The 21,676-nt window shown below is 52.3% G+C and overlaps 2 protein-coding genes and 1 pseudogene across 2 annotated transcripts in view; all 3 read right to left on the bottom strand.

Annotated features, from left to right (window-relative positions):
• Nucleotides 1–1,123: 1,123 nt before the first annotated feature.
• On the bottom strand, nt 1,124–2,991 carry LOC105826887 (annotated as a pseudogene).
• Nucleotides 2,983–18,413, bottom strand: BBS1 (Bardet-Biedl syndrome 1). The gene is made up of 17 exons (XM_012665520.1): nt 18,367–18,413; nt 17,978–18,054; nt 17,825–17,859; nt 14,776–15,048; nt 14,176–14,222; nt 14,033–14,071; nt 13,858–13,930; nt 13,078–13,209; nt 12,400–12,506; nt 10,749–10,869; nt 10,446–10,604; nt 8,985–9,054; nt 8,071–8,229; nt 5,179–5,312; nt 4,105–4,239; nt 3,325–3,411; nt 2,983–3,118 (listed from the first exon to the last, which is right to left on the bottom strand). The coding sequence occupies exons 1-17, from the start codon at nt 18,411–18,413 to the stop codon at nt 3,032–3,034; spliced, it is 1,782 nt and encodes a 593-aa protein (XP_012520974.1). The 3' UTR covers nt 2,983–3,031.
• Nucleotides 18,414–19,133: 720 nt separating this feature from the next.
• Nucleotides 19,134–21,676, bottom strand: part of DPP3 (dipeptidyl-peptidase 3) — a 20,414-nt gene continuing 17,871 nt past the window's right edge. Inside the window, exon 17 of the mRNA XM_012664908.1 lies at nt 19,134–19,727. Coding sequence (XP_012520362.1) covers nt 19,539–19,727 — 189 coding nt within the window. The 3' untranslated portion in view covers nt 19,134–19,538. The remainder of the gene's footprint in view (nt 19,728–21,676) is intronic.

Raw genomic sequence — 21,676 nt, forward strand, 5'->3', positions numbered from 1 at the left:
TTCAGACAAGCAGTTTCATCTTTTTATGTCTAATGACCTTTTTTTTCTTCTTTTCGAGACAGAGTCTCCCTCTGTTGCCTGGACTAGAGTGCCGTGGCGTCAGCCTAGCTCACAGCAACCTCAAACTCCAGGGCTCAAGTGATCCTCCTGCCTCAGCCTCCAGAGTAGCTGGGACTACAGGCATGCGCCACCATGCCCGGCTCATTTTTTCTATATACTTTTAGCTGTCCAAGTAATTTCTATTTTTTTTTCTTTTTTAGTAGAGAAAGGGTCTTGCTCTTGCTCAGACTGGTCTCAAACTCCTGAGCTCAAATGATCCGCCCACCTCGGCCTCCCGGAGTGTTAGGATTACAGGTGTGAGCCACTGCGCCCAGCCTGTCTAATGACTTTTTTAAAAGGTACTTGTGGATGTGTTTCACCAAATGAGGGTGCACTAAGAAAGAGAAAGACATGGGGCCGAGGAATCAGGGTACCTAGCTCAGGGGAGTGGCAAAAGGAATTCTGAGAGCACACGGTCTTCAGTGAAGCAGGGGAGGAGGGAAATGTCCAGAAAAAAGAGGAACTATCAGCAATAGGCATATTAGAAAACCAAGCAAATGAAAAAATCAGAGCAATTATTAACTCCATGAATAACAAAACAGTACAAAGGAGGTAATTTAATTATAGCCCAATTCTTGGCTCTGCAGTGAATAGCCCTCACACAGTAATGCAAATAGTAATCTAAACAGTGAACACTGATTTACCTGGACCTGGGGCTGGGGGACGGTGCTGTCACAGAGAGCTCAAGCCTCATCTGTTACAATAGGGAGCCAACAGATAATGTCTGAGATTGATAAATCTAGCAAGAGTAGTACAAGCAAATGTCAAAAATAAATAGCTAAAAGAACTGAAAGTGACTACTGCAGGGGAGCAGTGCTAGGGAATGAGGAGAGGCTGTTTTGTTATTAACTATCTAATTCGACATCACTTAGTAGGTGCATATTTTTAAGTAAGTATTGTTTTAAAAGATCCCAACTCTCCCTATCATTAATGTACATGACTTCCTGGCGCTCTCTCTGGCGTGTGCACTGGGTACCCTGCACGGTTGCTTGCTTTGTGTGGCTTTGTGCGGCTTTGTGCGCTGTCCACATGGCGCAGGCCTTGCATTTCTTACCAACAGCTAAGTCGTGTGACATGCGAACTCACAACGGGTCCTGGGCATGGTCCCCCCTCTCATCATGACTAGCTACGAAGGGAACACAGATCTGACTTTTTGTTCTCAGCTAATGCCGTTCATAGCTTGACTGGGGTGAAGGGACTGTAATGTCACGTGGCCCAACCCACGACCTGCCCCCACTCGTACAGCTCCAGTGACAAGATGCTCATCGCCTTCTAGGGCAGGCCCTTCGTCTCCAAGTTCCTCGGGCCAAGCTGCGGTCTCTGACTGGCAGCACCACGCCTTCCGCCCTCGCCTTTCCGTTCCTGGGTTGTAACTCCTGCCTGTTCCAGCCGTGCTCAGCCGGCTTGGTCTGCAAACCCTCGGCCATCGCGACCCGACTGGTCTGTGTCTGCAAGTGGCTGGGAGGGCAGAGAGGAGGGGGACAGGCTCTTTCTTTGATCCCAATCCTTTGCTTCTTTTAACCTGGCCCCAGACACATCCCCTGGGAGGGAGAGAGGTGGGCTGTGTGGGCTGTCACCCTAGTCCTTGTGTCTTGGGCACAGACAGTGGCAGTCAAAAGCCCTGCGCTTACTCTCGTCAAGCACCACCTCTCTGGAGCAAAGCTCCCTCCAAAGGGGCTGCCACGAGCACAGGGTGTCAGGGCCGAAAGGGTTTAAGAAACAATCTGGCCAAACTGCCTTATTTTACATGTGGGGAGACTGACGCCCAGAGGGACTTGGTTACTTCCCAAAGGCTGAGCTGTGTGTCACACCCTAGGCCACATCTGCTTGGACAAAGGAAGATGCAGGTCCTCAGGGAGCAGGGCTCCTGGCTCGTAAGTGGCTCAGGAGGCATCAAGTGCTGTGGGCCTCGGCCCCACGTGCCTTCGTTTAGTCCTCAACTTCATTCCGTGCCTCTGGTCTGTGCCTTTCCAGCTAATTCTCACAGCGTGGTCACTGCACAGTGTACTTTCCACCCACATGGTTGATTTGGGCCCCAGCGCTAGAAGAGCACCTTGATTGGCAGTTCTGGGCTTGCCCTCCTGAGTCACCTCCCCAGAAATGCCTCTCCTGGGTGCCCCTGGCGCCACCTCTGCTCCCTGTCCAGTGTAGCCTTCCCCTCCTGGGATGCTCTTTCCGGGCATGAGCATCTGAGTCAGGGGCAGCTGCCGTGTGGTCCTTAGGGGCTCTAGCGGGGGCTGGAGCCACTCGCTCCCTGCCGGGGCACCCTCTGCCTTCCCGTACCTCCTCCTCCCTTGGCAACCTTTGTGGAGCATCACGGCCTGAGACTGGCTGAGTTGAGTCCCCAAGGCTTCAGAAAAGTCCCCTGTGGGGAGGCAGCCATTCCCTGGGCCTGCTGAGTGGAAGGAAGAGCCCCCGCTCAGCGGGGAGGGGAGATCAGAGCACGTGTTTTGCCTGCAGTTGAGTCTGGAGCTCCAGGGAGCAGAAGGGAGCTCAGGCTCATCCAAGAAGAGCCTCTGATTTCCCAGGCCAGGCCCTAGCCCAATTTTGCCCTTGACCTGCAGCCGGAGATGAGCGATGTGCCTACGGGAAGTGGCAAAGGAGAAGGGCCAGGCCCGTCCTCATCTCACTTGGACCCTTCAGAGCTCTTCCTTGGAACCCGGGTGTGGCTTCTGGAAAAAGCCCGGGAGGGTTGAGGGGCAGCAGGAGCTCAGTGGGACGATGCCTGGGCTGCTCCTGAGGGAGGAGGAGCTGAACCTCCCGGGCGCTCACTGGCCTACTGCCACAGGCCCAGCGGGCGCAGTGGGAAAGGGGGTGCGCAGGATGGGAGGGAGCCGTTGCCTCGGCACACTGCCGCGGGGGGAGCTGGCCTGGGCGCTGAAGCTGCACGGTTCAGAGGAAGTCACCGGATCTTCCTGGCTCTGCTGGGGCCTCAGGCAGCTGCCAGCCCCTCACTCACGGGCATGTTGATGTGGGCACTCAGCAGGGGTGCGCTCTGGCCTTCTCGAAGCACCAGCACCTGTGGAGGAGTGTCCATGGCAGCAGGGCGCATGCACCTTTGACCCCCGCCTGGTCTGTGCTGGCCCTAAAGACAGGCCACCAGGGCTCTACTGTGCAGATACCCACCACCCCACCAGCAGCTCTCCGAGGGTCTTGTCCGTGCTCACCCTACTGTCCTCCCCAGGGTCCTGCCTGCCCTCCAAGTCATAGCAACGCGGGACCCACCTTGATAATGTCTGAGACGCCCTTGTTACCGAGACTCTCCACAAAGGTCTCCAGGGGGTAGCTGAGTCCTGGCACCAGCAAAGGGACCTAAGTTTGGAGAGAGAGAAGTAAGAAACCAGCCCGCATACTGGACTGTGTTTGGTACATTCCAAAGTGCAGTCGGCCCACAGTCCCCCACAAGTCTCCGCACCCCCGCAGGGTGGGCAGGTGACCGCTGGGCCCAGGAGGGCACAGGTACAGTGGGGGATGTAAGTGCTGAGGGCCGCCTGCCATGTGATCACACCTAGACCTGCAATCCTACCAAGTCCAGGGCTAATTATTTCACATTCCAGAGTCTTTCTTAGTTTTCTGCCCTCCTAACTTGAGGTCAAATCTGGGCCCTGGGGGAAACCAGGTCCTTCACTCTGTGGGCGATGCCCTCTGGGGCAGAGAGAGGCTCCTGTTCCAGGAGTGGCTGGGAAGCAGGGTGGGCTCTGGGACCCCTCAACCCCCAACAGGCTTCAGAGGGGTATAGGTGGGACCCAGGCTCTGGCTGTTTTCCCAGCACCTTCTGTGTGGCTCCAAGACCTCTCACAGGCTGGGAGGAAAGCAGCGGAGGCAGGTCTTGGGTGCTCCCTCCAGAAGCCCCTACTGGGGCCTTAGCCTGGCTGTGGCGGGAGAGCTGTCCTGCTGCCACCTGCCCACTCCCTCACCTTGACCTGGTGGGGGCTCTGTGGGCATCTAAGCAGACCCCTGCCCCAGCCTTTTCGGCTCCCAGTCCTGCTGCGGAGGGCCCAGTACCTTGAAGAAGGCCCGGGGCAGGGCATAGAGCGCCTCGTCGTACAGGAAGCAGATCAGCAGCCCCAGGGCGGGCCGAGCTGTTGAGGGGTTCTGCAGGTGCAGCGTGAGCTTAAAGGTGGGGCCCAGGCCCTGGACCTGTGGAGGAGGTGGAGAAAGCCCTCAGGACCTGGTGGCTTGGGCTCTGCCTGCTCCTCCCCAGTACTCTCAGGTCCCCTCCTCCTACTGCATCTGTCCCTCAAAATGTGCGGAAGCCCAGAAGGCCCACGGGGGCCAGCAGAGGCCCAGGGAGGACAAGGGGCTCGATGCAGGCCCTGCAGCAAGTCAGAGGCAGAGCTGGCCTGGGACTGCAGGTCTCGACTCCCACCTGTGTCCTCGCCGCTGCCCTGTCCTGGTCTCCCATACTACGATGGCCTTGGTGCTTTCAGTTCCCCTCTTACCCTGAGTGCTTTGTAGCCTCTTCCTCCTCTAAATCTTATCCACTCTCTTTAGGAAAAGAGAAATTGCAAACCCAAGTGGATTAGATGACAAACCTCAGGGACCCGTTTAGAGCTGGCTGGAGCCCTGCTGACCTTGAGGTCACTTGTGCCTGAGTGTGTGTGGGCTCCTCCTCTCTCGTGCCTGTGCTCGTTTGGAGGTGCCCGGGGGTCAGGTTGGGGTGGCCCCTTCCCTGCGCCAGGCAGCCCAACCCCTGGCGCTGCCTGCGCTTACTGAGGTGAGCGGCCTTCCCCCCCGCACCACTACAGGATGCCTCCAGGCTCCCGCGAACAAATGTCCCAAGGTGGCTACTCGTGTCCCCGCCCAAGTCTGGGAGCTTGTCTGAGGCACGGAGAACAGGGGAGCCGGAGAGCGTGCCCCAGCCCATGGCCAGCCAGGGGAAGAGGCCACAGGGGAGGGCAAGGAGAGAGCAGCTCTCACAAGGAGGACGTGAGATTTGGTCCAGGGTCTGTGGGAAGGTCAGAAGGGAGCACGGGGCTGAATTGGCTCAGAGTTGGTTCTGGGGGCTTGGCCGAGTGGCAGAGGGGTTCCTGCTCACTCCTGGCCTCTGCCCCTCCTCCCCTACACCTGGGTGCTCACCACAGCGTGCAGCTTGAGCGGCTCCCGGGCTGTCACGGACATGGGGCTCAGGCTGGACTCGAGGGCCTGCACGTAGGCGCGGGCAGTGCGCAGGCGCAGCAGGTAGAGGTCTGTCTGGAAGGCCCGGTGCATGGCTGAGGAGGAGGGACACAAAGGCTGCCGGTGGAGTGAGGAAGGGGAGGGAAGGAGGCAGCGGTGTCGGGGAAGGGCTCCTGCCCAGACTGTCCTGGGGAGGGTGTGAGCGGGAGGCGTAGCGGGCAGGGTCTGCAGAGGCTGGGAGTGTGGGGAAAGTGAGGGCCGAGGGGCCGACAGCCCAGCCTTCTGGCGACACTGGATGCCGTGGACCACTCCCTGCCTCCTGCCTGGTTTTCCTACCACCCCGCTGCCTGCATGATCTGCCTCCTTCCCTGGCTCCTGTTCGGCACTAAAGGCTGGTGTTCCCGAGTCCTGCCCTTGGTCCTCTTCTCATCTGCCATCTTCTTCCCCTTGACAGTCTATGTCCTGCCACAGCTCTGACCATCCCAAAGAACAGCTTCGGGCCCCTGAGGGCAGGGACCTTCTCCCTCCCGAGACCTCAGTGCCTAGCTCGGGGTAGGCCTGTGTTCGATGTCCCCAGCAGCTCACGGGTGCCCAGGCCTGCCTCCTGCTTCTGACCGCCTCCTGGTCATCTCCATCTGGACGTCCCTGCAGCACCTCAAGTTCAACGCCGCGGAAACCAGCCTCCTTGTCCTGCCTCAGTCACTGCCTCCCTGTCCCTCAAGTCACCTAGGTTCACCCCTCACGTCTAACCATCTGCCAGGAACAGATGATGACTCTTCCTCAAAGCTGCCTCCAGAGCCAGCCCCACGCCGTCCGTCACACCTCCTTTGCGGGTCCTTGGTCAGCCAGCTGGGCCGGGCCCTTTCACTCGGCTGTGAGGTGCCTTTGCCATTCAGGAGTTTTACACCTTTACGTTATGTCACCTACCGACATTTCCTTTCTCCTCTAGTACCTTTACAATTGATTTTTTTTTTTTTGAGACAGAGTCTCACTTTGTTGCCCTGGCTAGAGTTGAGTGCCATGGTGTCAGCCTAGCTCACAGCAACCTCAAATTCCTGGGCTCAAATGAACCTGCTGCCTCAGCCTCCCGCGTAGCTGGGACTACAGGCATGCGCCACCATGCCCGGCTAATGTTTCCATTTTTAGTAGAGACGGGGTCTTGCTCTTGCTCAGGCTGGTCTCAAACTCCCGAGCTCAAACAATCCGCCCGCCTTGGCCTCCCAGAATGCTAGGATTACAGGCGTGAGCCACCGTGCCTGGCCTACAATTGATTTTTAATCTACCCAGAATTAATTTTTGTGTTTGGCATGTGGTAGACTTTTTTCTTTTTCCTAGAAGCAGGTTGTCCTAATTGTGTTTTTTTGTACAGTCTCGCCTTTCCGCACTAATTTCAAATGACACCTTGAACACAGTCTGTCTTTCTGCATATTGAAGAGTCTGTTTCTAGACTTCCTGAACACGCCACTCATCTCGGGTCTACTCGTATTTCTGCATCAGCACCACAGCTCCGTTCATTTTGCCATCTGGTAGGGTAAGTCCCGCTCTTATTTCCCCCAAATTTCTTAGATTTACTCTTTGAATCAACTTAAGTCCTTAAAACAAATCCCATTGGGATTTTAACTTTACTATGTTTTTAGATTAATTTTGGAAGAATTGACAGCTTTACCAAATTTACCCTGGGACCTGGTAAGTCTCTCCATTTAAACTGCAAGGTGGTTTTTAATGTTCTTGAAAATAGTTTTATAATTTTATTAGTCCTTGCACATCTTCTTGCTACATTTATTTCTAGGGATTTCCTAGCTATTGTGAATGGAATCTTTTTCCATTATATTTTCCAATTGGATATTATTGGTATATACACAAGCTTATGATTGTTTAATATTTTACATCTGATCACCTTACAAAACTCCTTAATTATTTTTTGGATTGTTTACCCGCTGTTTCTCTTAGATTTTCTGGGCTATGGTAACTTGCTAACTATTTTCTCTGACCTCTAATCTATCCTTCAAACCGAGACCAAAATCCCCCTGTAAGGCAGAACCGGCTGAGCTGCTGTATTTGCTGTTTACCGTCTTTGCCAGCGCCCACCACCCAGACGATGCCCCCACTTCTCAGCCTTGTGTTCCGGCCCTGCGGGAGCTGGTTCTGACCCGCCGTTCCCCTCCCTCTGACCGCCTGGCCTGCTGGGCCGGCGCCTGCAGCTCCACTGACAGAGGCTTGCTTGAATCCGGTCAGGGCCCTGTGCCTCCACCCAAGCCTCTGCCTACACTGCCCCTCCCTGCCCCGCTCCGTCTGCTGGACTGCTGAAGTCCAGCGTTGCCTTGCTCTCGAAGCCTTTCCCTAGCTTCCCAGGCAGAGTTCCTTGCTCTGCTTGTGTGCTCCAAGAGCTCTTTGCAGAATCCCTTTCTACATCTGTCACACGACACGAAGTCGGCCAGGTAGACTGAACGCCTAAGGTAGGGACCAGCCTAATTCAAGGCGCCCAGTACGAAGCCTGGCATCATCACAGATATTGAATGAATGAACGAATGAACAAATGGGCAGGAAAAACTGAACGAGAAGAAAACACTTGGTTAAATTCTACTTTGCTCATGAAAACTCCTGTGTCTGCAAGTGACTGCGCCCGCCTCTGAATTCTAAGGGCTCTTGCCCTCACCCCCAGCACCTTCCGCCCTGAGGAATAGTTACTTATAGGCAGCGTGTACCTCCTAGGCTGTCCCTGGACTTCGAGGCACATGACCTGCCTAGCTGCTGTCTCTTCCCCCTGCCAGGGCAGCTGGGCAGCATTCACTAGCTTTGCTATGAGGGAGTAATGGCGGAGGAAGAAGAGGAAGGACCCAGTCTGAGTCTCACCGGTGGCAGCCTCCCGCTCTCGCAGCGTCTGATCCACATAAAGCCGGGTCTTTCGGGGCACATTCAGTTTCGTGGCCTGGGCTGGTGGGGGTCCCACCTCACCTCCCCCCTCCACAAACACTGCTGTACGCTTCAGGATCTTGATAATCAGGCCACCGCCTAGGGAAGTGGACAGACGGGAACAGGTTTATCCTCCCCACATTCCCATTCTTTTGTCCCAGACAATCTGCCTATTTCTGTACGTGTCCATCTTCCTGACAAGACTGTTTCTAGAAGGAGTGTCTTAATAGTTTGATTGATTGACTAATTATTTGTTAGTTTATTTTTAGAGTCAGGGTCTTACTCTGTCACCCAGGCTGGAGTGCAGTGGCATGATCACAGATCACTGTAACCTGGAACTCCTAGGCTTAAGCGATCCTCCCACCTTAGCTTCCTGAGCAGCTGGGACTACAGGCACAAGCCACCACGCCTGGCTAATTTTTTCAGTTTTTATAGAGATAGGGTCTTGCCATGTTGCCTAGGCTGGTCTCGAACTCCTGGCCTCAAGTGATCCTCCTGTCTTGGCCTCCCAAAGCACTGGGATTATAGGTGTGAGTCACTGCACCCAGCCTCCTAGCATTAATTCATTCATTCATTCAGCATCTACCAGTTGAGTACTGTGACATTCCTGGCACGTGGCAGACACTGGGCAGACTGGGTGAACTAGAGAAATACAACCGAGCCCAGGGCCTGGCCCCGGGTGGAGACAGCAAACTGCTGCTGATGTACCCAGCAGAGGCCCAGCCTGTGAGGTTGCAGGCCTGTCGGCCTTGCTTCCACACCTCTGTCCACCCACGCTCCACGCCCACCTCCTCCTCCTTCCCTGTCCTCTCGCTCCCAGCTCCACGGCCCTTGCCAGGCCTGACTCCCCTCACCTCGAGTAGTCATGATGAGGGTGTTCTCTTCCCGCCCATAGCGGCCAAAGCAAAGGCTGGTCACGGCGTCCTACGTGGAGACATCAGAGTTTAGTTGGGGAAATAGCTTGGAGAGGAAAGCAGGACAGGAGATAAGGGTGGGGGAGATCCCAGATATAATAGAGGAGATGGGAGGCGAGGCCAGGGGCAATGCTGCCTCTGCAGTATTTCCTTTACTCCTGCCCTCCCCTCCAACCTCACTGCCACGGCCACAGTTCCGGACTAAACATCGCTGGCCCTCACTTTTGGGGTCAGCCTCCTAACAGGTCTCCTAGCCTAGTCTTTCTCCCCAACCTGTCCTTCACAGGGCTGCCTTTGCTGCCTTTCTTTCTTTCTTTTTTTTTTTTTTTGAGACAGGGTCTTACTCTGTCGCCCCAGGTAGAGTGCAGTGGAGTCATCACAGCTCACTGCAACCTCAGCCTCCTGGACTCAAAGTGATCCTCCTGCCTCAGCCTCCCACCACAGGTGCATGCCACCAAGCCTGGCTAATCTTTCTTTTAAAATTATTTTGTAGAGATGAGGTCCTGCTATGTTGCCCAGGCTGGTCTCAAACTCCTGGGCTCAAGTGATCCTCCTGCCTCGACCAACTAGCTGGACTACAGGTGCGCTCTGCTGCCTCGCAGAACCACAGATACGGCTAGTCACTGCTCACACATCTCCACGGCCTCTCTCCTGCTTGCCAGGACACTGACGGCCTCCCACGCTGGCTCCCACCTGCCTTTCTGTCAGCTCTCCCCTCTTGTCCCTTCTCCTAACTGTACACACCCTGTCCTCCCAGGACCTATGGCCCAAGCCAGTGGCTTTCAAATTTTATATTGTGACTCAGGACAATTTATATACACATTTCGCATGTGATATACTCTGAATTTTCTGTTCTATTTTTTAAAATGTTGCTGGTGTGATCCACTAAATTGATTTAATGACTCACAACTTAGAGTTTGAAAAATTCTGGTCCAAACTCATCCAACTACCTGGATTCTTTAATCAAGAAACTTCATGCCTCTCAGCCTTTGTTCATGCTGGTCCCTGTCTGGAATGTTCTTCCTCCATTTATCCACTTGGCAAACTGTTTTGAGGCCCAGTTGAATTGTCACTTGTTCTGTGAAGTGTCCTGTGAGTTCCATCCCCGTTCATCTCACCTCCACCCCACTGGGCCCCTCTGTGCTTTTCCAGCACTTTGCTGCGCTGCAGTCTGCCTTGGTTTTTAGTTTGCTACGTCTCTGGCTGTCACCTTAAGCTCTCTGAAAACAAGGACTTAGTCATTATCCTGTCCCCCTCCCCCAGTACAGTGACTTGTACATGAGGTGCTCAACCAAGGTTTCTGAAATACCTCAGTGTGGGGCCAGGAGAAGCAGCTAAGATGCCCCAGGGGTGGGACCAGGGCAAGGAGGAGTCAGTGGCAGATGCGGAGATGGGGCTCACCGGGGCACGGATGACGTTGAGCAGGGCCTTGTCGCGGTAAATGCGGACCTCTCCGTTGGCCAGCCCAGCCATGACGGCCTGCAGGCCCCGGGAGCGCTGCTCCAGGAGGTTCATGGTCAGGATGGCTGCGGGCATCTGCACTGTCCATAGCTTCTTCCCCTGGCAGGGAACAGCCGGTGTCTGTGGGGGGCTTAGGGCTCAGAGGGGAGAGAGGGGTTGCCGGGAAGAGGAATCCAGAGGGCTCTTCTGCCCCGGGGCACTGGGGAGACAGGAGTTGGGGGCTGGTGCCTGCCGGAGCCACACCTTGTGAGTGAAGCCGTGCAGGCTGTCTTCAGTGCTGCCCACCACCAGGACCTTGTGTACCCGGACAAGCCCCACAGGCTGGGCGCTCAGCTCGATGCAGTACTTGGGGTGCTTGGAGTCTCTGTGGAGTAAACACACACTTGTCCAGCCCCAGAGAAACCCTCTCTCCACTTCCTTGGCTGACCCTCCTCTTTTTAAGCCCCACAGACTAACGTGGGAGGAACTCTGGCCCCACAGCAGATGACCCTGGATTATGTCCACCTCTACCGCTTAGCAGTGTGACTTTAGATACTACCAAGTGTGTTTTCCTACCTTGTCTCCCTCCCGCTTTCACTATGGTGGTCTGTGTGATAACCTGGCATTTAATGGTTTTCAGGGCCAGGCACAGTGTGGTTCATTCCTGTAATCCCAGCTATTGGGAGGCTGAGGCAGGAGGATTGCCTGAGCCCAGGAGTTGGAGGCTGCAGCGAGCTATGATCAGGCCACTGTACTCCAGCCTGGGCGACAGAGCAAGACCCTGTCCCTTAAAAAAAACCAAAAAACAGTTTTCAGCGAGTTTACCTTAGAGCAGCCTAGCCAGTGCAAGTGGGCTTAGGCAGCTCGCTAACTTATCAGAAAAGGATGAAGGTCTGCCCTGGGTAAATGCACTGTTTTCAGTTTCATGGCCTCTCAATCAGTTTCCATCCTCCAGAAAGTGGGGGCTTCCTGCCCACTGACCCCAGGCTCAGCCCAGTCTTCTCATCACCATCTGATGACTGTGAGTCTCCCGTGGGTGTCTGGGCTCTTCCCAATCCACCCTCTGTCCAGCAGAGTAAGTTTGTAAAATGTCAGTGGATTATATCATTCTTCTGATTAAAGCCCTATGATTTTCCACTGCACTTCAGGTAAGATCGGAAATCTTTGCCATGCCCTCCAGGTCCTACGCAGGCAGACTCTGGTCTCGACCTCATCTCTTTCCACCTCCTCCCTGCCCACCAAGCTTGAGTAGCACATGCCAACGTCTTTCCCACCTTGAGGGTGCCTACAACACTGTCTCCTACTTTTTGAACAACCGGCTCCTTTTTACCCTTCGAGCCACGTCCTCAGACAGGTATTCCTGATCACCCTTACTCCATTATTTTTTCCCATTAAGCCTGCATTCTTCCTCCATAGCACTCACCCGATTTGCATAATATCTTGGTTTGCTGACTTTAATATCTGTCTTCCCCATGAGGGCAGGGGCTACATTTATTTTATTCATCAATATATCCCCAATACCTTGCACAGTGCTTAATGCATAGTAGGTGCTCAATAAATATTTCTTGACTTTAAAAAAAATGAATGTTATACAGCATATCAAACTAGTGCGTAAGGAAGTGTCCTGTACACTACAAGGTAATATAACAAATACAGGAGACTGTTTTATCCCCTCCCATTTCTGACTGCGTTGCGCCCCTACTACAGCCACCCAGCCTGGTCCCTCACTTTGCCAGCCCCTCTCACAAGCCTCCGGATGTCCCCTCGTGCTCATGGGCGCAGGATCCTTTACGAAGCTCTCAGCTCTTCCCATTCCCAAATCCAGAACCAAAGCCCCTGCTCATCTTGCAAGCCCCTGACCCCACTAGCTTTCTGAGCTGTTCCTTCAGGCCCCAGAGACCACGGACGTGGCTACCTTCTCAATATATAGATATTCCCATTGCGGCAGGCAGCGGCAAGCCGGAACTCGACATCAAACTGGCCGGAAGCCTCCAGGAAGACAGGGACGCTGGGAAGGCTCATCTGCAAAGAAGAGGCTCAAATATCCCGATTTCTCTGGAGTCCCCGTCCCTCCCGCTCCTGAAGTAACATCTGTGAGTTAGTTTCCTGTCTACAGTCCCAGTCTTCTCACTCACACCCTGTTGGTCACGGTATAAACTCATACAATTTTTTGGGGGGGGGATCTCGTCAACATGCAGCAAGAGCCTTTTAGTCTGTACCTTTGACTAAACTACGCCACTTCTAGGACTGCGTCCTAAGGAAGCATTGAAACAAGCACGCAAATACACTTGGGCAAGGAATTCTACAGTGGTGGTGTTATTATAATAGTAGTGAAAAATGGAAAACAACTTGAACAACAACGGGGGACTGGGTAACGAAGTCATGGTGCATCTCTATTATGGATATTGTACACCAAAACTTTAATAGGAGATATCTGTAGGTGGTGGGAGTTTTGGATATTTATATCTTTATCTTTATCTACAGTTTCTAATTTTTCTTCAATGAATGTGTATTACCAAGAACTAACTGGGGAGTGTGGGGAAGGAATGCAGCCTGGGCCTTGGGTGCGCTCAGGCCCAGACTCAACACTGACCTTGGCCAAAATGGTGAAGGCCTCAGGGTCAAGCACCAGGAGCTCCTTGTTCTCACTGCCCAGCACCAGGCAGGACACAGCATCCTCATCAGCCAGGTTCTTCTTCAAGGTGGTCATGGTAGTGATGACTGTCTACAGAAGGACTCCGGGGGTCACCCTGGGAACCCCCACTCACCATCCCCCCAGAAGTCCCCAAGATGCCACAGGAGGGAAGAGGGCAAAGGAAGAGGAAGTATCAGAGATGTGACAGAAGATTTATGTACAGAGGTTTTTATTGCATCAACAGCACTGATGAGCTCCTTTTTTGACACCCAGAACAATTCCATAAAAATGGAGTTCTTAGAGACTATTTAATGCTCAAAATACATTAGATACTCAAGGGAAGCAGGATTTAAAAGTGTATTTATGAAGACAATATACAAAAATGGTAAGAATGGGTATCTCTAGGTAGTGAAATTATAGTCGTTTATATAATATTTCTCCTTTATACTTTTCTTTATTTTCTAAAATTTCTGTAATAAAAATGTGTTATCTTTACCACCAAGAAAATAAAAGTTACATGCAAGCTATATAATGTTTTACAGCTCGATATTAAAAGCTGTTGACTGGAAGTGGAGAAGCCACTGAGCTTGGTGACGATATACACGGGGCAGGGCTGGCAGGGAAACAGCAAAGTGAAACTGCTCAGGTTTGGTTGTAGAATTTACCCCTTATGTTAAGTGCCCTTTAACAAAAAGTAAGTATTTTTTACAAGGAAATAAAAAGAGAAGGGGACATTACCTGCCGCTTGATGGACTTGGACTTGTGCTGGTTTACAAACGCCTCCATCTCACTCAGCTCCAGCTGCAGAAACCTGGACACGGTGGGCATCTGCTGGTGCCTCCTCAGGCCAGTCTGCAGCGGCTCCCCTCCCGCCCCCCCGCTTCTGCAGCCTCGGCCCCCACAGGGCCCTTACCTGAGTGACTGTACCGACAAAGGCACCTCTGCCTTCTCCCTGCAAGGAGAGGGGCCGGCATGGCAGGTTTAGTTGAGGGATGGGGCCCTGGGGTCAGAACGGATGAAGGAGATGGGGGGGTCTGGGGAAAGGTGGGCTCTCACCGGATGCCCTCCAGCATCTCCTTCAGGGTTAAGGGGTCGATCCGGTCCTGTGACAGCACGGGAAGGAGGGAGAGCCTGTGAGCTTGTGCCAGGCAGGGAATGAGGACACCCACGCCCTCAGGGAGCTCAAGTCCAGGGGCACCTCTTCCTTTCCACTTGCCTGCCACCTGCCTCTGTGCTGAGCCCCACACTGAAGCCCTTTATTTGAATCTCGCCTCGGGGCCGCGCACCACGCACATCATCCCCTTTATCCACTCCTCCCCAGAGCCTCCCTCTCTTGCTGCTTCCAGTCCTCCTTCTCTGATGGGCCCCTACCTTCTTTGGTTTCACCTCTCCCAAAGGTGGACAGGGGTGTGGCCAGTGCAATTTTCTGGGTTCTGCTCTCCAAAAGGCCTGGCTGACTGGCCCCCTGGGAGCCACTGCTCAGAGGCCGAGCACAGCACTTTGCCCAGAAGTGCCACCCACTACTGCTGTCGGGTATGGGCTGATCTCCTTGCCACTGGCCTACCTGGGAGCCCAGCCTTCTTCCTGGGAGCCCAGCCCTCCTCACACAGTGGCTCTCATCTTTTGCCTTCTGGTTCCCAGCCCCACGTTGTTTACCTCCTTGGCCTGATGCCAAACGTCTTGTTCCAGAGGGTTTGGAGGCAACTGGGGTAGGCTGAACTTGAAGTAGGGTCTAAGATTCTTATACACGTAGACACAAGGGCCTGAAGCAAGTGCCAGAGCGGGAGCCTGGGGCTCGTGTTGCTCCATGAGGAAGGTTGCAGCAGCGGCTGGCAGGGCAGGTAGCGGGCTTTCGGTCAGCACCCTTGGTCCTTTGAGCACCTTCAGGCGGGGCTGCTGCCCACCTGGGCCGAGGTCCCCCACCACCAGCTGTAGGAAGAGGATGGCTCATTCCAGGCTCAGGGTCTAAAATCCACTCCACTGACCCTCTTCTTGGGCTCAGTCTTTTTGCTGGTGTACATTGGTTCATTCCCACACCAATAAAGGCTTTGCCCTAAGGTTTACAAGCTGTGTGACCTTGGGAAAGTTGATTAACATTTCTTTCTTTTTTTTTTTTTTTGATTAACATTTCTGAGCCTCAGTTTTCTCACTTACAAAATGGAAATACCTATGTCATGACACTCGTGGTGAAAATCAAATGAGATAATGAATTATAGAACTTGGTGAGTGCTAGTGAGGAGTAGGTGGCAGCTAATGTTTTTGTTATTCATTCGACAAACATTTCTTACTGCCAGGCACTGTTCTAGACACCGGGACAGTGGCTGAGGTCAGTAGGGGAGGGATGGGGACAGATATATCTGAGCTTCTAAGGCCTGGTTTCCAAATGCAGGGCAGGATGTGCTCCGTGGACACAGAGAAGAGAACCAAACTCCTTGGCCTCTTGGTTTTCCACCTTCCAGCCCATCCTTCAAGCTGCTGTGGCTGCCATGCAAGTCCATTCTGAGTGAGGCCTGTAATGCCCCTCTGGTCTGGTTCCCAATTTGTTTCCTATCACCTTCCCATTGCTGTGTTCCAGCCAGAATGGGGGTGCCCAAGAGCATACGGGTACTGAGCATGCACTAAGTGGCAGGGACGACATCAGAAACTACCACATGCTTTCGTTCAACCCTCTCAACAACCTTGTGAGGTAGGTACTATTATTAGCCCTATTTCCCGAATGAGGAAGCTGCGTCTTAGAGATGTGAAGTAAAAGTCGCATAGCTATTAAGTGGGAGAGCTGGGACTGGAGCCTAGGTCTGTCCAAACCTAACACAAGTGGTCTTTACTACCATTTTATACTGGGCTCAACTTTTTAACTCCGCATCTATTCTTTCCGAATATGCTATGAACTTCTAAGCCTCTAGGCCTCTGTTTGTGCTGTTTCTTCTACCTGGAATACCTTCCCCATCCTCTCTTCCTTGCCTTCTTGATACACTTTCATTTGTATCAATGCCCCGTTTACCTGTTACTGCCTCCTGGTGCCTCCAGATATTCAGAATTAATTGTTCTCTCACTGGAGCTCCCATAATACTTTCTACATATTCTACCTTAGCATCCACTCACTCACTTACCCCGCAAATATTCATCAAGTAGCTACTTTGTGCCAGGTACTGGGCTACATGCTGGGAATCAATGGTGAACAAACGAGCCATTAAACACACTATTACGTGAAGACATTTAACATTTCATCTTAATTACTGTGTCTGTGGTTTCTCCACCCCTCACTGCTGTAAACCCAGCAACAAACACAAACTAGATGTTCAATCAATATCATGGATGAATTAACAACGTGTCTCTTCCCGACTATGTGCTGATTCATTTCTGAGTTTAGAGTCCCTACAATGCCTGACACAAAGTAGGGACTCACTATGCATTTCTAACTATATGCTGAATTATTGAATGCATTATGGACAGGAATTTGGGGACAAAAACCACCGAGTCCTACTGTACTCTCTGTGTGGGGTAAGATTCCAGGACTATTGTCTAGCTGCCCACATAAAACACCCATTGTGGGGTCACTGACTATGGTGAGGGCTGACCTATGGTGGAAAAAGCACAGGATTTAGAATCAAACCAGGTCTGCCACTGACAAATTCAGCACACTTAGCCACTCTGAAACTATTTTCCCTCTAACGAAATGGGAATAAACAATATCTGTGTATATGAAAGTGCCTCACAGGCCGGGCGCGGTGGCTCACGCCTGTAATCCTAGCACTCTGGGAGGCTGAGGCGGACGGATGGTTTGAGCTCAGGAGTTCGAGACCAGCCTGAGCAAGAGCGAGACCCCGTCTCTACTAAAAAAAATAGAAAGAAATTATCAGGACAACTAAAAATATACATATATAGAAAAAATTAGCCAGGCATGGTGGCGCATGCCTGTGGTCCCAGCTACTCGGGAGGCTGAGGCAGAAGGATCACTTGAGCCCAGGAGTTTGAGGTTGCTGTGAGCTAGGCTGACGCCACGGCACTCACTCTAGCCCGGGCAACAAAGCGAGACTCTGTCTCAAAAAAAAAAAAAAAAAAAAAAGTGCCTCACAGAAGGTCTGGTCCAGAAATACTCAATACATATTAATTTACTTTCCTTTATCCCAATATATTTCTCAACCTTTTAAAAATGTGTGCCTTTTAAAATTTATTTCTTTATTTATATTTTCATTTATCTATTTAAAATTAAATTTTAACCTCTTTATTATGGAAAATTTTCGATCATATACAAAAGCAGAGACTCACATAATGAATCCCTATATACACGTTATCCAGCTTCAACAATTATCAGCTCGTGGCCAATCTTAAAATCTATGCCCTTCTGATAAACATAAAAACTCTCACTTCCCTCCCTTTTACTTTCCCTCCAGATTCTAATGCCTGCCCCAACCCAGGGATCTGCCCTACCAACAAAGAATCACGTTAACTAAATTAAGAGGATTTGCCTTAGTAGAATCCCCAGAAGCATTTTGATCTGCTTTACTCTCTGCAGTCTGTATTATGAACTTGATAAGTTCTCTTCATTTTCCACATAAAAATAAAATTTAACACTAAACGTGCTTTTTCACAGTACACGTGAATTCCAGATTATGCTGAGCCTCTTTGGAGCCATTGGGAAATCTCACTTCTGGGTACTTCCCCCGTCCCCCCAACTCTCTTTCTGCTGGGGTGATATGCTTACCTTGTGTTCCCCATCCCCATGCAAATCTGCCAGCACTGGAAAACACAAAGGGGCCAAAACCAGGGTCTCAGAATCCCAGAGGCTTCACTACAGGACCATTATCTAATTCCCCCATTCCCCCAGAACCCAGGGTTCATGGTTCCAGAGACTCACCCAGGCAGGCGGAAAAGGTGTGGATGTTGGCCACTGGGTCATAGTGTGCGTCCAGCCATTTCGAACTGGCCTCATTGCTGGGAGTTGGGGGAAAGAGAGTTGGGGAGTGAGTCCCACAGGAGGGAAAGAAAACGGAGCTGGTGTCTGACAGGGAGCTCTGAACTGGGGGTACAGAACGTCTGGGTCCAAGTACAGGCTCCGCTACTGACGTAACCTCGAGTCAAGACACACACATGCACTTCTTGGGCCTCGATTTCCCCCATATGACCTCTAAGAGTCCTTCAGGAACTGCTAGCGCTGCTCGAGAACTGCAGGAGCCCATAGCCCGGGGACCAAGACACCCTTTTTACATCTGTGGGAAAGGAGGCCTCGAGGATCCCCGCCTTCACCTCTCAGCTCGGCCGCTGTCGGAATCCGAGGAAGACGCCGCAGCCATCTTCGCAGGCGTCGTCCTGGCAACCGGCCCCGCCCCCGGCGCCGCGCAACGCTCAATAGCGCCCGGGCGCGGGGAAGCGCGCGTGCGAAGGTTCCGGGCTCGAAGCTTTCCCAGCCAGGCTCCGGAGCCCCGTGCGGGATGTGCTGGCCTCCTTCCTGGGTTCCGCCCGGCGGAGGCGCAATCACTCTTCCTGGCATTCGATTTTTCTTTACTCTTTCCCAGGCGGAGCCACCTTTCCAGGGTTCCGGGCCCTACAATCCCTGGGTCAGCCACAGGGCCCTCTGGCTTCGAGGTCCGGAAAGGAGTCCCTTCTAGCGTTTATGAGCAGCCGAACGAACTCCGCCTGTCTTCGTCTTCGCGGTTATCCCGTTGAAAAGGGGCCATGTCCTTTCTTGCTGCCTTACTGTAGAGGTCCAGGCTCAGAGAAGCAAAACACGAGGGTGAGGGGGCACTGCAGAGGATTCCGACCGACGTTGGGGGTTTCCAGATTTAAGGTTCCCAGAGTACTTAAATGCAAGACATGCCACAAAGGAGGGCTGTAAAACTGTCATGTTCAACTCTGAGACTGTATTCTCATTCAGAGATGTCAAATCCTGCTGTGGGTGGGAGGCTAAAAATGGCGCTCCCATCCGCTCCCCAGGCCTCGATCCCACCGCCCTGCCGGGAGTGAATGACAAGTGAGACAAAGAGGCAAGGAGGAATCACACATGTCGCAAATACGGCGGTGGTTTCTAATATTTATTTTTCTGGTTATAAAAGTAATACATGAGGAGCATTGGATTTGGTGAGAATGTTTTGAGCCCTGGTTCTGTCACGTACCACCTGCAGGATCTAGACAAGTCACTTCTCAGAACTGTCATTTCCTCATCTGGGAAACAGGATAGTGAGCCCTGTTTTGCCCACTCCACAGACGGCAGCACAGAGCAAATGAGATAACAGAGAGGAAGCACTTGGTAAATTGGAAAGTGCTGACAAATGGCAGGGGTTAGTGTCACCACCCTCAGCTGAGGTAGCACCAAGGTCCGAGCTCCTGCCCCTCCCCTAGCCCCTAAATACACACCCAAATGCAGGGCCACTTGCAGCCTTGGCCTGATGGAGTGGCGGGAGGGGCCGCGCAAATCTTCCTCAAGCCTGGCCAGATGGGGCCTCACTGGGGCTGCTCCAAAATCGGGCATCAGCTGTGGCCAGCTGGGTGAGGACCTCCTCCAGCTTGGGCCCATCCTCTGGGAAGCGCTCGGAGAAGGATCGGATGAGGCCAGCAGCCGAGGCCTCGTATTCCAAAAGCTGTACTTCTGAGCCTGGGGAGGAGATGGAGAGAAAATAGCAGCAGGGAAAGGGAACAGGGAAGTAGAATCATAATAATAGTTATAACAATCATAATCCCAGGAGCAGCTAGTTCTTACTGAGCTCTTATCTTGTGCCAAAAACTGTGCTCAATGTTTTAGGTTAATGATCTAGTTTAATCCTTACTATGACCCCGTGAGGAAGGAAATACTACAGGAGGAGGATTAAATGAATTGCTGCTTTCATTGATTCAGTCACAGATTTACACCAGGTGCCATGCTAGGTAAAACAGATACAGTCTGTGGCCTCTGGCAGTCCAGCAATCACTTCATCTGTCTCCTGTGGGACCTTGGGCAAGTCCCAACCTCTCTAAGCCTAGGTTTCCACATCTGTAAAGGAACTGTGGAGATTACACACAATAATGCATTGAGTGGGTGCTCAACAATTGCTAGCTACCACCAGCATCATCATCTCTGGGCCTATTTACTCATCTGTTAAATGGGGCTGCTGCAATGGTCCCCTAAATACTCATGGGAAGCACTCCCCTCGAACACACTTCAACTGCTCCACCCTCTCACGGTGCCTCGTCATGCTCTGTGGCATTGCCGGGTGTTTAGTATAGAAGACCACAGGCTCTGGGCTCAGATAGCTGGAGTTTAAGTCCTGCCTCTGCCACCTACTAGCTGTGTAACCTCAGGCAAATACACAGACCCTCTGTGTCTCATTTTCCAGCCGAAGAATGGGGATAATAACCACTCCTCATTGGGTTGTTGGGAGTTAATCCATGGGAAGTTTTTACTCAACACCTAGCAAATAAAAGTCCTCAAAAGTTAGCCATCATCATCATTGTCGTCATTTTTTTTGAAAATCCAACCTGTTCTTCAGGTCTAGTTTAAACGTCACTTCCTTCCCAGAACCTTCCCAGATTCTCCTGGAGGTAGATGTGATCTTCCCTCCTCTAAGTGTTCAGAGTGCCGCTTGTTATCTTCTGGGCACTCATTAACGCTTCTCTTGTATGATTATTTATCTCCACGTCTTATCATCCTAATGACCTGTGAACCACTTGAGGGCAGGGCCTGGGTCCCATTCGCCTCGGGATCCCCAGTGGCTCCCCAGTGGCTGGCACAGGGCTGCACACATCAAAACAATAGATGATACTGTCCACGTGGCCGGCATGATTCGCGCAGCTCCAGTATGCCAGGCCGTGTGCTCGGTGCTGGGGTATGCTGTTGCTGCTGTCACGGAGATGAGACCGACAAAATGGGTGAGCGTGATGGGCGCAGAAAGAAAATGAAGTTGGGTGACAGAACAGAGAGGGACCGAAGGGGTCACTTTTAGGTCGAGAGGTCAGGTTCAGCCTCTCTCAGACTTCTGAGTTGCCATTTAACAGGGACCTGAATGACGTGAAGAACCAGGTTCTTCTCAGGCAAAGGTCTGGGGCGAGACGGAGCCAGGCAGAGGGGGCTGCCGTGCAAAGGCTGCAGAGTGCAGCGAGCCAGGGGCGGGAGGAACAGAAGGGCCGGTGCCTGGAGTGCGGCGAACCAGAGAAGGGGCCGGCAGGGGTTGGGCCAAATCCCAGGAAGCCTCTGCATGGCCTGGTAGAGTCTGGAATGAGCCTCTTAATACATGCTTATTCCTCACCAGTAACTGGTAGTAACTTTTATAGACGTTATTCTACTTAACCCTCACAACTGCCCATAACATACGGAAGTGAGGAGCAAATGCTCTTAATTTGACTCTTGGCTCCTCCAGTAAAAAGGGATAAGCCTTGTGCAAATTCCTTTGTGCCTCAGTTTCCTTATCTGTAAAATGGGGATAACAAAAATTCCTACCTCACTGGGTTACTGTGAGGATTTAAAAGGTTAACCCATGGAAAGCACTCAGAACGTTAGGGAAGAACTTCAGGCTCACTGCAGTATCAGCAGGCAACGACACTGGCTTTATGAATGAAGACACCAAAGCCTAGAAGGGTGAAGTGA

Source organism: Propithecus coquereli, unplaced genomic scaffold, assembly GCF_000956105.1.
Source record: "Propithecus coquereli isolate 6110/MARCELLA unplaced genomic scaffold, Pcoq_1.0 Scaffold120, whole genome shotgun sequence".
In the NCBI taxonomy this organism is placed as follows: Eukaryota; Metazoa; Chordata; class Mammalia; order Primates; family Indriidae; genus Propithecus; species Propithecus coquereli.

Excerpts from the sequence above, each read along its gene's own strand:
- BBS1 (XM_012665520.1), bottom strand. The coding sequence starts at position 18,413 with ATGGCTGCGGCGTCTTCCTCGGATTCCGACAGCGGCCGAGCTGAGAG. Across the intron at positions 10,605-10,748 it reads TGCACGGCTTCACTCACAAG|GGGAAGAAGCTATGGACAGT; the intron begins GTGTGGCTCCGG and ends GTTCCCTGCCAG. Across the intron at positions 5,313-8,070 it reads AGAGCGGGAGGCTGCCACCG|CCATGCACCGGGCCTTCCAG; the intron begins GTGAGACTCAGA and ends CCTCCTCCTCAG.